The sequence below is a fragment of the Melanerpes formicivorus genome, unplaced genomic scaffold (genome assembly GCF_026170545.1).
Source record: "Melanerpes formicivorus ecotype bairdi unplaced genomic scaffold, bMelFor1.0.p_v2 SCAF_40, whole genome shotgun sequence".
Lineage (NCBI taxonomy): Eukaryota > Metazoa > Chordata > Aves > Piciformes > Picidae > Melanerpes > Melanerpes formicivorus.
Genome location: NW_027142392.1, coordinates 1,776,437 through 1,789,890, shown reverse-complemented (window position 1 = coordinate 1,789,890; position 13,454 = coordinate 1,776,437). Strand labels below are relative to the sequence as shown.

Sequence of the window (13,454 nt, the reverse complement as noted above, 5' to 3'; positions counted from 1 at the left end):
TAACCTAAGCTATTGTGTGAAGCTGTGGCATCTCTGTAAAACCTGCAACACCTCTAGTTGAATCTTTCTCTGGCTAGAAATGTTCTGTTTTGAGGCAAGCTTTGTGAATGACAAAATCCAACCCTACTTTTTAGTTTAATCAAGACTTTCATCTTTGCAGTGATCATTTTGTTACTTGAATGATCTTACCTAGAAGTACCTTAAAGCCATGCTGAGTAGTTGTAAGGGATTTATAAGGCTGTATTTTCACCATGCTATATACAGAAAACAATCTTACTTCTTACCACTGTCTGTAATATTTCCTTGGCTATTTTCATATAAATCACATGCTATATCGCTGTGCAGGAGCTGTGCACTGTAAGCAGTTAAAGTGCTAAAAATGGGTTAACCTGCATGTTTCCCCCCAAACACAGAAGTGAGGGAAAAGTAATACATAAAAAAAACCTCTGGGTTGAGATAAAAGTAGTTGGGATTAAAAGTTATACCAAGCAAATCAGATAATAATACAGTGCACAATTACCTTAGCTTAGCCTATGTGCAGGGGGAAGAAAAAAAAAAAAGTGCAGCATAAAGCAGAAAAGTGGTAGCATAAAGCTGAAAACCACAGAACTAGTCAACTCCCACCCATCTGCTGCTGTTCCCAAAATCCTGGAACCCAAAAGCAGCAAATGGAACAGGAAGCCTCTCATGTTACAATCTGAGCTTCAAGCCCCACAATACTTTGTTCCAGCCAGCACTTCCACTTTGAAGCTGGTATGAATAGAAGCAGGTTAAAACTCAACCTATGACAGTACTAACAAGCTGATATTGAAGAGAGCCAATAGGGCAACAGGGAGATAGAAGACATCCAGACATGAAAGTTCTCAATGATCCTTTTTTGGTTGTTTTTGTTTGTTTCCTCCCCTATTCTCTGATGAGAATATGTGAAATGTGTGAAGTTCTGCTTCAGAATCCACAGTTGTTTGGGTGTCTGGGCACTCAGATTTGTGTCTCTTGCCTAACTCAAATCCTTTACATAAAGCCAAAAGCACCCAAGAGGGCACATAAAGAGTGTCCTTCAAGACTGTATAAAATATTGGTGGGAATTAGCAGATGACATTGATGAACATGACACTTGCAAAAGTGCTATTTAGATCTGTATCCCTGGCATTTCTGAGTGCCTGCATTACGTCCTGGTCCATTGTGAGAGTATCTCTCAGAACCCAGAATTTTTCTGCTGTCATTCAGAAGTAACTAACGAGTATCTTCCTTAGGCAGGACACTACAGAAAAATATTTTGTGGGTAACAAGTCAAAAAAATAAAAATACCTACAAACCCCAGCTCTTTAAAAAACTTTTATTTACAAACATTTTCTAAGTTGACTGGCAAGGACCAATCCCTCAGCTCTGAGTTTATCTCACAAAATAAGTGGTGGATTTTTTTCAAGTCTAAGGTAAGTGACGAGTACAGTATGATTATCTCTCATACAGGACAACTGTACACAGTATATATTCATTATAGTCTATATTGTACTTTATGGAGGTAAGTTAGAAGTTAGTCTAATCAGTGAGGAAGTAATTGCGAGGCACTCTAGTGAATCACTTATGTACTGAAATGCTTTGAGATGGTGAATCCCTACCTCAGGGAGCTTTGCTACAAAAGTCATTGCTATGCAAAGCAAATTGCCTATCATTATACTTTGATATCCAGTTTTTGCTTTTGCTGAAGGACTGTAGTGAATGCATTTAAATAGAAACCAGCTCAAAGAGGAAAATATTGATCTGTATTGGATCATACTGTAATGCCTTTTGAAGACAATCAATTAATAATATCCTCAGAGATTGAAAGTGGTTTAAAATTGTTGGTGGTTTAAAATACCAGATGCAGAACCTGTACCTCCATATTCCTTGTCTCTCTCTGGAGGGTGTGAGGAGAAAAAGCACCTCAAAAACCCTGGATTCCCATTTAAGTGTCTTGAGCTGATGAAGAGTGTTATGCAGACTAACTTGTCTGCAGGTGATTCATTCCTCAGCCAAAAGATTTGTGTAAAGCAAAGCTACATCAGTAACAGAACTGCTTCATTTATGGTGTCAGATGTGAGATTTGTTCTATGGTTTGGCAGAATTACTTCTTACTTTCTGTTGTGAGAAGGAGTAGCCTCATTAAGATGGAGATCAGAGACTGGATCTATGTCTCATTTACACAACACAAAAATGAAGCCATAATATTGCCTTTTTTATTTGCATCACTCTCATGAATAATATTTAATTATGAATCTTAAAAGCTATACATCTGTAGGAATGTGATAGATTAGACCAAGTGGACAATCTCAGTGTGTGAAAACTCTCCTTATAGTCATCGTTGATGTTCTGTCTTTTACTATTATCAATGCCTGACCACTTCAGTAGGGGAAATGGAAAAGGATTTCCTGTAAATAGGAAAATAGCAGGAATATCTCCTTTTCTTCTAAAACTCTGAATCAGGAATCCAGGGATAAGAAGCTTTTCTGGTGTGGAAAACAATGTTAGAGAATATTGTCCTTGCAATATCAGAGAGAGAGGCTGAAAGGTAGGATCTTAAGTTTAACTTTTCAGAAGAGCCCAAAAGAGTTAGATGCTGAGCTGAGACTTTAGACTTCTGCGAAGAATCCAGTCTGTGTGCTCGTTCAGACAGTTAAGTAAGTAACTTAAATTTTAGTAGCTGTATCCTAAGTTTTCACATGTAAATGTATTAAGTCCATCATTTCAGGAACCTTTTTTTTGAAAGCCTTGACCAAAGTTGCTTCAGTTGTCTCTGCCACAGCTGGGTTAATCTCAGAAGTGGCTTGAGGCAGAAGGTGGTTGGGTGACACACAGCAGGCATAGCTGATTTAATCCACATTTCTTTGCACAGTAAGCCAAGTAACACATTGACTTATAACTGGCATAATATTGTGTAGAGCAGCACAAGACTCCATGGACTGAATATTTTACTAACATGCGTGACTACAGGGCTGTTAAAGCAGTTATCTAAGCTGACTTTTTACTCTTAAGTCCAAGTAACTTTCTGAAGAAAGTATGTGACTGAGGAAGAAAAGCTGAATTGTTCTACATCTTCAATAAATTAATTTGAAATGGAGGGACTGGGAACTAGCAAAGATTGCTAAGATGAAAGTAAGTTGCAAAGTAAATGTGCAGGAAAAACAATTGTCTTGGTTTAAGACTACCACACAGAAAAGCATGATCAGATTTGAATGCTATATCCAGGTGATAATAAGGTATAGTAAAACAATAATGTGTTCATAGCAGTGACAAATACAGGGCTTCAGAGCAATCTGCTGATTAATTTGCTGTCCAACAAGAGAGGTGATGTGGTAGCATTACAGAAGAGTCAGCCTAATGAAGAAAGAAATGGGTTTGTTCTAGAAATTTGATCATTGATGGACATTGTCGCCCTCAGACTGAAAAGACATCTCAGTATTCCAGCTACATGCAACCAGTTCTCTGACCCGTGTTTGCTTTAAGTACACATAGGAAAAAAGCTCTGATTTATCCACCATTTTTCTGGCCAGTCTGTCTCTGTCATTTCCCCTTCAATCCTCCTCTGGATTTCTGCTGGCTGGATGAAACTCCTCAGCATATCCAGGAGTCTCACAACACCTAATCACAACAAGGCAGGTATCTGAGCTAAGCCAACCAGAAGAGTTCCTCTGGGCCTCCACAGAAATGGTCTTTACACATTGCAGAAACTAATAGGAAGTCTATATTTGGGTAACTGAGGGAGGTGGAGGAGGCATTCCCCAGTTAACTCAGGACATCTTACCAACAGAGAGAAACTTACTGCATTTAAAAATACGTTTGGTTGTCTAGAGGGATTTGTTGCTTATCTGTATGGTTGTTCAGATATAGTCACAGCAAATTTATGCAAATCCTTGTTCACTCACTGGCAGTTAACAACCTTCCACTTCTCAGAGTATAGAGATTTATGTACTTCTCTTTGGCTGCAGATAAGTAAATATATAGTGGCTATGCCAATTGGATTCTCAAGACAAAGTCCAGAAAATCAAATAGCTGAATCTGCTGGTAAATCAAACCTTCAGCCACTGCATGGGATAGATAAGCATATTGGGGCTATGGTTGATTTATTAATTAACTCTTGAAAACAAGAGGTTGGATCATGTTTGCATGGTAGATGTTAACACACAAAGCTAGCACATCTGGAGATGGGAAACTTCGGTTTCTTCTTGAGAGCACTTTTCTTTGCCATAAATAGGGAAGGTTACTGAATCGCTATAGAGTATGTTTTCCTTACAGAAGCTCAAAAGAAACAGATGGAAGATAATGCTGATTTGATTCAAGAGGAATGCATATCAGAGAATGCAGATAACTCTACAGAAGAGCCAATTGAAGGAGGGCCAGATGCAGATGGGGATGGAGAAGATATGACTGATGGGATAGAGGAGGATTTTGATGAGGATGGCAGCAATGAGCTGGTAAGGAATGATCATGCCATTTCTGTCTGTACAGTTGCTACAAGTAACAAAAACATCTGGATTAACTAAACTCACAGCAGCACTGTGATGTTCTGTAGCCAGGGCTTAGTCCTATATTCTTCATATACTGTAATATCATTTAGGCATAGGGCCCTCTGAGGATAAACAAGAAAATGCATTTTATTACACTTGGTGCTTTTAGAAAGGAAATGAAATGTACTTTAAATTGTTATGCATTTATCATTTTGCATTTACTGAAATGTAGATGAGAAAGGAAAACATGGTGTGCATATTTTTTTGTTTCATCTTTTCTTTTCTTCTTTCTTTTTTCTTTTCCCCTTTTTGTTTTTTAATGGAATATTAAAAACTAAATAAGATTCTAGAACACAGAACTTTCTCATTAGTAAAAAGCTCTCCCTCCTAATGTCTTCTATATATGTATCTTCTGCAGGCTGTGTTGGACTTGATGATCTTTAAGGTCATTTCCAACCTTACTGGTTCTATGATTCTATGATTTTTCTTTTTTTGATAGAAAGATTTGTCTTTAAAAAATGCTTGGCTAAGAAATATTTGGGGTTTCAGCCTGAGCCTGCACCTTTCATGAAATACCCATCATGCTGTCAGAATTCTAAGACTGACTTTTTTCTGTAGAATGTTTCAAAAGTATTTTGAAAGTCAGGCTTATACTTTTTTATTCATTCCTCAGATGAATGGATCAGTGATGTATTAGACTCTATAAGACTCTCCCTCTCTTACCACCTTTCATGTTCCTCTGCTTAGCACAGAAATTGCTTCTGTTGCTCTGTCCTTGCTTGCTTTTTAACACGTTTAATCATATGTCCACTGTCAACACTGGAGCCAACAGAAGTCAGTTGGCTGTGGGGACAGCTGAATCAACACCAAGTCTGGAGCTACCAGGGTTTTGTACTGCTTGCTGCAAACAGTTTAAACCTGCTGCTAATCTGTCCCTTTAGCCAGCACATTGTGCCCAGGAAAATCTACAGCAATCTGAGTCCCCTCATCTTCTAACGTGTGAACATTTGTAATGACTAAATAGTAAATATACTGCCCCACCACAGTTAATACCTGATCAGCTGAAGAGATATTAGCAGTAGAAGTGACCACAGCTTGACAAAACTGGTGGGATTTGCATTAATTAGGCATCAGACTCCCTGCTGCAGAACACTACATGGGAAAGTTAATGTACAGTGTATTAGCCTCTGATTGTTCAGTGCTGTCATTTGACCCTGTGGGTATGGCATATTTTAACACATATCTACACTATACATTGAAGCATGATGTAGGAGAAATTTTGCATCTAGCAAAGGCCTAAAATCAGGAAAGGTTCTAAAAAGTAAGCACCACAGTGAGACTTCATTAGCATGGAATTGGCACAGCCACGTTTGCACACCGCTTCTTCCGAGTTAAAAGGCCTTAACGAGATTTATGGTATGGAATTGATTGAAGTGCAGCATGTTGCAGACACAGGTCCAAAGACAGCTCGAAGGTCTGAACCACATATCTAAGGCATAGGGAGGAACCAGCTCCATTTTCTTTGGATGCTATTACTGAGCTCCTTGAGTGCTAGGAGGAGGTGGCTCACTGCATGTGGAGAGTGTCATCCTCTGCTTTGTGCCCTAGCACTCATGAATAACATTGTCCCACCCCTGATGCAATGGTAGCAAGGAAAGGCCAGGGAACAGTGCTTATATGCATTGTTTCAAAAGATTGCAGACCTTCCCAATGTTAGGGCATTGCAGCCAGTCAGCCCCATGCCTTCCGACTTCACAAATGCTGGGACCTAGCCAAGAATCTGGCCACACTGATTAAAACTCAGAACCAAGATTGTCACTGATGTAAAATCCCTGGGCTTTTCATCTTCTCCTTGCCATTTCCTCAAGCTTTATAAAAGGTCACTTCACTTCAGTTTCCCTCCCTGCTTAGGGAGAGCAGTGAATGAAAAACACCATGGATGGGGTAAAGGATTGCTCTACAAGGGATTGTTTCCAATAAATATCAGGCAACAGGCATTTCCCACAGAAAGGCAGTCAGAAATTGAAAAGTGCATCTATCCTCTGGATACCCAAACACACTGGTATTGCCCAGTACTGTTATAATATGAAGCTGGTACTTCATGATGGATATTGTAATTTAGTCTGTTTTTCATTTCTATTTGCATGCATTCATATAGATATAATGGCCAATTCCTATAGGTTTTATTTTTGCCTCCAACCACTGACAGCTGTGTAACTGGAAAGTCAGTAAGAATATTGTCAGATATGTAGTAAATACCTCAGTAGGAATATCTGGGATTTCAGTCTGCTGCTACCTGCTGCTTGTTCTGTTCCCTGCTATCTGGCACTGCCCTCTGTTTTGTCATAAGTAGATTCATAAGCTTGTTATAAACCAAGAAGTCTTAACAGATGTTTCTTTCCCACTTTATGAAAACTAAGTTATCTTCAGAAAAAGCTGACTAAGGGCAAATATGTCATTTTGGGATGGAGCCAGTTAAAACTCATTTGAGGGGACAAACAAAACAAAAGAAACCCAACAACACCACAAGGTTTTTAAGCAGGAAAATTGTTAACTGTGAAAAAAACAGTACAAACTTTGCATGTGTAAAAGCATAACCTTGGACTTGGAATAAGAAATACACCACCAAAGGGCATTTTTAAATGAAATCTATAATCTTTTCCAAATCTAAAGCTAAAGGGATTTAGGATGATGATGATAAAAAATACATCTCTTCTTTCATCCCTAAGAGCAGCAGAGCAAGTAGAAAAACATTTGAAATGAGTGCAGCGAATATTCTGAAGCCTGTTCAGCACCAAAAATTGTTTGAGAGTCCACTAGTCTGAAAAATATTATCAGAGGGAAAGAGGAATGTGACTTAAATTTAGATCTTAACATTTCCTGCAGCACTTTGTACTTAGCTGTAAATCTCCTGCCAAGTTATTTGCCAGTAACACAAGGCTGCTGCAGGAGTACAGGACTCTTTTTGCTGATCACAATACTCTTGTCTCTATTTTGTTTCCCCTCTGACCAGCCCTAAGGCTGTCAGTAAAGGGAAGTGTTCAATAAAGACAGACCTGCTGCCAGAATGGAGTCTCTGAATCTGTGCAATTGGGTCAGCAACTTTGGATTAGAGGGATCAAAAGTATATTTCTTCCTCTAATTCTAGCTTGCAAAAGCAGTGACTGCATGATGGAGTCTATGGGTTTAGGTACTAGGATCCATTCTTTAAATTGACATAATGCTGATTTGGAGAAACAGGTTACTGCACATTAGCTGTGTGATGGCAGCTGTCCTCATGCCCGCTTTTAGCTTAGACCCACTGTGAAGGAACATGAAGTAGCTTAGCATACAGTCTGAGTTAAGTCAGGGATGAATTTAAGAAGGCTTTTGCCTCTTCATTTGCCTGCCTGGCTGCACTCAAAAGCACGTCGGATTCAACAGCTATACACCTTCTTCATCCATCATTTAGATCAGGATGTTGTTCATCCCTGCATTGTCATTTTCTATGGAATAGGGACACACCCACAAACAGTTGCTCTGGCTCCACTGAAGTGAGAAGATGTTTTACAGCACAATAACTTGATTGTCCATCAGAACTCTAATTCAAGATGTGCTGTGTTTGAATTACCTGCTGCAGCTGTCAAACATCACCTCTTGGGAAAATTTCTTTTGTGTCAGCTGTTTGCCCACAAACATCTGTCACTGCCTCCACTGCTGCAGACACTCCAGACAGAGTATCTTTTTAGAACAATCCCTATAGACCTTTGCTGCACTGTGATGAAGTTCTTTAAAGGGTGATTTCAGATATATGATCCTGCTATGTATGCATATGACAGATAATTGACTTCTAAATGCTCAGTCAATAATACCATAGGCTTCTCACCCATGTGCTATTACATATTGACCTTCTGCAAGGACATGCAGTAACAAATTGTATCTCTATGTACAAAATAGTCACTAACTTGGTACCTAGCTCCTGTCACTTAACATCAGAGGTAGCTGAAGTGGATCAAAACTTCAGTTCTTTTCTTTTGCTTCTTTTTGACAAAAAACAAATAGCTGGTTATCCTAGATTTTACTGGACCTATGAGTAAGGATTTCTATCCATCCCTCACATTGAATAGTTTCTAACTGCAGTAAAGTTAAAATCAGGTGTTCCTTCCTAAAGCAAAGGCATCCACTCAGTAGTTTTAATGTGAATTGCCACTTGACAGTGTTATGAAGAAATCAACACACCTACTCAGCTTCCCATTTTGTCTTACAGAAGACAATCTGATATGAACAAAGATCTTTGCTAAATCTACCTCTCACACAAATCACAAACAGGCCACAAATCATTGGAACACAAGTCCTCAGTGTTATTAAGCAGGTCTCAGGTTCCTGCCATGGCTTTAAATTGTAATGAGTGGGAAGGAAAGCCAGTATCCTCCTCCTATTCCTCTGTCCCCACATTGGAGAGCAGAAAAGTCACCTTTGCAACAGAGTCCAACACGTTTTGATATGTGAGAAGCAGCTTGGCTTCAGCATCTCTAAAAGAAGCCCCTTCTCATTAATAGCAGTAGCATTAGTAGTGTGTGGCATGGCTGGGGGCAAGCAGAAAGAGCATTTCTGAATTAGCAGGTGTGGTGGTTTTCTTCCTCTGCTGACTTAGCAGCTGGACAGCCCAGTGCATATCATATAACTTCTCTGAAGTTGTTTCAAGTGGCACTAATCAATCATCAAGGGAGTACTGATTCAGAATGAACTATAACTCATCATCTCAATCCCCCTGTAAATAAAAAAGGTAGCATCCAATTAGTGAGCTGAAAGCCTGAAGAACTGTAGATTTGGGAAAAGAAAATCACTTTCAGCTAATGCTTAATAAAATGCCAGCAAGCTAATTAATTGGAGTTATACACAAGCACTCATATCTATATTGCATTGCCTGAGAAGAATAATTCCTGTCAAACTATCACCCTTTCAAAATAAATAACTCTAATCATCACAGCACAGTTGTGGTTCAGAAGTTAAGCACTGAGTAGAACAAAGAGTGTTTTCTGAGAGAGTATCTGATCCCAGTGCTATCAAACACAGTAGATTTACAGGTAGCCAAGAAGGCCAATGGCATCCTGACCTGTATCAGGAATAGTGTGGCCAGCAGGAGCAGGGAAGTCATTCTGCCCCTGTACTCAGCACTGGTTAGGCCATCCCTTGAGTACTGTGTCCAGTTCTGGGCCCCTCAGTTTAGGAAGGATGTTGACTTGCTGGAGCGTGTCCAGAGAAGGGCAACAAAGTTGGTGAGGGGCTTGGAACACAAGCCCTATGAGGAGAGGCTGAGGGAGCTGGGGCTGCTTAGCCTGGAGTAGACCTTATTGTGGCCTTCCAGTGTTGGAAGAGAGCCTATGAGAGAGCTGGGGAGGGACTTTTTAGGGTATCAGGGAGTGATAGGACTAGGGGGAATGGATCCAAGCTAACAGAGGGGAGATTAGATTAGACACTAGGAAGAAGTTCTTCACCATAAGGGTGGTAAGACACTGGAACAGGTTGCCCAGGGAGGCAGTGGAAGCCCCATCCCTGAGTGTTTTTATGGCCAGGCTAGATGTGGTTCTGGGCAGCCTGATCTAGTGGAAAGTGTCCCTGCCCATGGCAGGGGGTTTGGAACTGCGTGATCCTTGAGGTGTCTTCCAACCCTGACAATTCTGTGATTCTGTGAAGGCAAATTAAAGAATTTTAATAACAAATCTGCATGAAAGAGGGGAACTTTCTTTCAGTACTTTGCATGAGAATTCAACAGTGAAAATAGCATGAAAGGAATAAAAATGTGTCTGGTGAGTTTCATGTATGTTAAGCCCATTTTTGCATCTCTCAAATAACAAGACTGATGTAATATGTGATGATGTGTAAGGGTTGATAGTGCTTAATATATTATTGTTATCAAACTGGATTTTTTTGTTGTCTTTTTAGATATATCCTTTTATTTATTGTCAATAGCATCCAGGCACTGCAGACTGACTATTCTATTATCAGCAAAGTTAGGCTGATTAGGCATATCAAAAAGATCAATAGCTACTTTGACAATGTGCAGCTTGCTGAGAGCACTTATACAGAGTACTACTTGGGAGGAGGGGGGAAGAAAGGAGGAGAAATATTCTAATTAATGGTAATGGCTGAAGCAATCTTGTGCCAGAAATCTCATTAAGATCACTTTAAATGTTACTAAGGCCAAGCAAAATTTAGTCTTTTCTATGCACTGAACATTTTGGACTTCATTGAAGTCTTGCTTTCAGTATCAGGGGAAACATGAAGCTCTTCATTCCTAAGACAAATGAGCATGTAAAAGATTGTGCTCACCTGATAAATAACTATGCAAGATGTTTGTACTTGAGGGAGCTAAGAAAGTCATTAGGGGCAGCATAACCAACATAATCTGATGTGTTGTAACTCCAAAGCTGCTGTAAATCTAATAACCTGTGACTGAAAAAAATGCAGAAAGTAATAAAAGAGTGGCAAGAAATCAAAATTTTAAGAACATTCCTGACACACCCTTTTGTTTAATGGGTGCAAGAGCACAGTGGATGTGTTTGTTGTTTACAAGCTCTTGTATGAGTCCTTGGAAAAGTCTTGCTACCAGCTCCTCCTCCCCATTTCTCCTGACAGTTGATTTCTCAGAGGAAGACTTTCAAAGAGCTTCATTGTCCTTTGGATGCTCTCCAATACCTCAGTGTCCTTCTTGTAGTCCAAGAGTCCAAAACTTAACACAGTAATTGGGGTGCAGCCTCACCAGTGCTGAGTCCTTGTCCTTCTGGCTGTGTTTTTTCCAATACAAGCTAAAATACTGTTGGCCTTCTTGGCCACCTGGGCACACTGCTGGCTCATATTCAGCCAGGTGTAGAGCGACACTCCAGGTCTTTTTCCATCTCTTTCCAGCCACTCTTCCTCAAGCATTGCATGGGGTTTTTGTGACCCAAGTGTGGGACCCAGATCTTGGTATTGTCTACAAACTTAGTGAAGGTGCCCTCAATCCCTTCATCCAGATCACTGATAATAATATTAAAGAGAACAGGCCCTGGTACTGACCTCTGGAGAGCACCACTTGTGATTGGCCACCAACTGCTTTTACGTCTATTCACCACTGCTCTTTGGGCTCAGTTTTCCACCCAGCAAGTACACCCATTCAACTCATGAGCAGCCAGTTTCTCCAGCAGAATGCTGTGGGGAATTGTGTCAAAGGCTTTAGTAATAGAGTAGAATAGAATAGAATAGAATAGAATAGACCAGACCAGGTTGGAAGAGACCTTCAAGATCATTGTGTCCAACCCATCAACCAATCCAACCTACTTAAACAACTAACCCACGGCACCAAGCACCCCATCAAGTCTCCTCCTGAACACCTCCAATGATGGTGACTCCACTACCTCCCCAGGCAGCCCATTCCAATGGGCAATCACTCTCTCTGTATAGAACTTCTTCCTAACATCCAACCTACACCTCCCCTGGTGCAGCCTGAGACTGTGTCCTCTTGTTCTGGTACTGGCTGTCTGGGAGAAGAGACCAACCTCTGCCTGTCTACAACCTCCCTTCAGGTAGTTGTAGAGAGTGATAAGGTCACCCCTGAGTCTCATCTTCTCCAGACTAAGCAATCCCAGCTCCCTCAGTCTTTCCTCATAGGGCTTGTGTTCCAAACCCCTCACCAACTTTGTTGCCCTTCTCTGCCCTTCATTGCCTTAATGTCTAGGTAGACAACATCCAGAGTCTTTCCCTTATCCACTAAGCGGATAGGAGGGGATCAGGTTAGTCAGTAAGGACCTGCTCATTTCACAGTCTTTATCAGTACGGTTGAACCTCAAGAAAGCTGAATGAAAAACCCCCAGATGAATTTTTTTTTCCTGTTGAAAATTTTCATCTAAGTAAATAGTAAAGACTGCAAAGCCAAAAGGTTCTTCATTTCCCACATAAAAAGGCACAAATTTTACATCCCTTTTCAATGTAAATTGCAGACCCACTGCAGTTAGTGACCCAATTATTCCAAGAGGTCTCATTTTCTGGAGAAAATATAAATGTGTTACTAAGAAGATTTTCTGCTTGATTAATGCCAAAACATGAAAGGCAGATTGAATTTATCTGTATATAGGCATTTATGGACCTCAGAAAGGGAAGTTATTTAGAAGGTGATAGAAATGTAATTGCCATTTCAACAAGAAAAAGGCAATCAGTGAGGAATAAAACAAGCTCAGTCTGCCAAAAGGAAGATTTGGAAGTTAATCACATGCCATTACAGCCAGCCTGTTATGTTGATATGTGTATCTGGAGCTCCAAATTGTTGTTGCAATTGATTTCTAAAGGTATATCACAGTTTTATAGTGCCTTTCAAAAAGAGTAAGTTGTGTTCTAGCCCCAGTAAACAGAGAATCAAAAGGATAAATTCTTCTCTTCTTCATCTTTGTAGAGTTATACTAATGCCTTCTCAGCTCTCAGGTGATTCTTCACCATTTGCAGACCACAATGCAACTCCAAGTCCACCATTTTGCTTTGCACTGTAATGTTAAACAATTATCTCTTGAAATTCTCAGAAAACAAAAATATGCACTGCTATGCACTATGCATTCAAGTAAGTATCATGCAGGAAAATACCAGACAAAATCTGTTTCAATTCAGAGCAGCTTTTATTGTCATTTCCATCTGGATCACTTTCCCAAACCAAGTTTTTCATAGCCTTTTGCAGGTAACTCTGCATCCTATATGGTTAATTGTCTGTCTTAGTTCAGTACACTATGTCATCGTTTAAGTACCCATGCTGCATCACAGTTAGTCTCTCCTCCTTCCTTTGGCTGTTGTCTCACACAGAGATCCTTCCAGCTGCTCTCCTCCCCACTCATTCTCTATTAACTTGTTTTTTTACCTCCCTCCACCTGGTCTTTATGTTGAGTAAAACTGCTGCCTCCAGGTAACTGAAAAATCTCCTGTTGATTAGGTAGGACATTCCTGATCTCATTACCATCATTGCATACA

General features: G+C 40.1%; 1 protein-coding gene across 10 annotated transcripts in view; it reads left to right on the top strand.

Moving 5' to 3' along the window:
• Positions 1-13,454, top strand: part of RALYL (RALY RNA binding protein like) — a 484,769-nt gene that overhangs the window by 461,481 nt on the left and 9,834 nt on the right. For all 10 annotated transcript variants that reach the window (XM_068158540.1, XM_068158548.1, XM_068158546.1 and 7 more), the window contains one exon: positions 4,273-4,451. In XM_068158540.1, the coding sequence (XP_068014641.1) occupies positions 4,273-4,451 (179 nt within the window). The remainder of the gene's footprint in view (positions 1-4,272; positions 4,452-13,454) is intronic.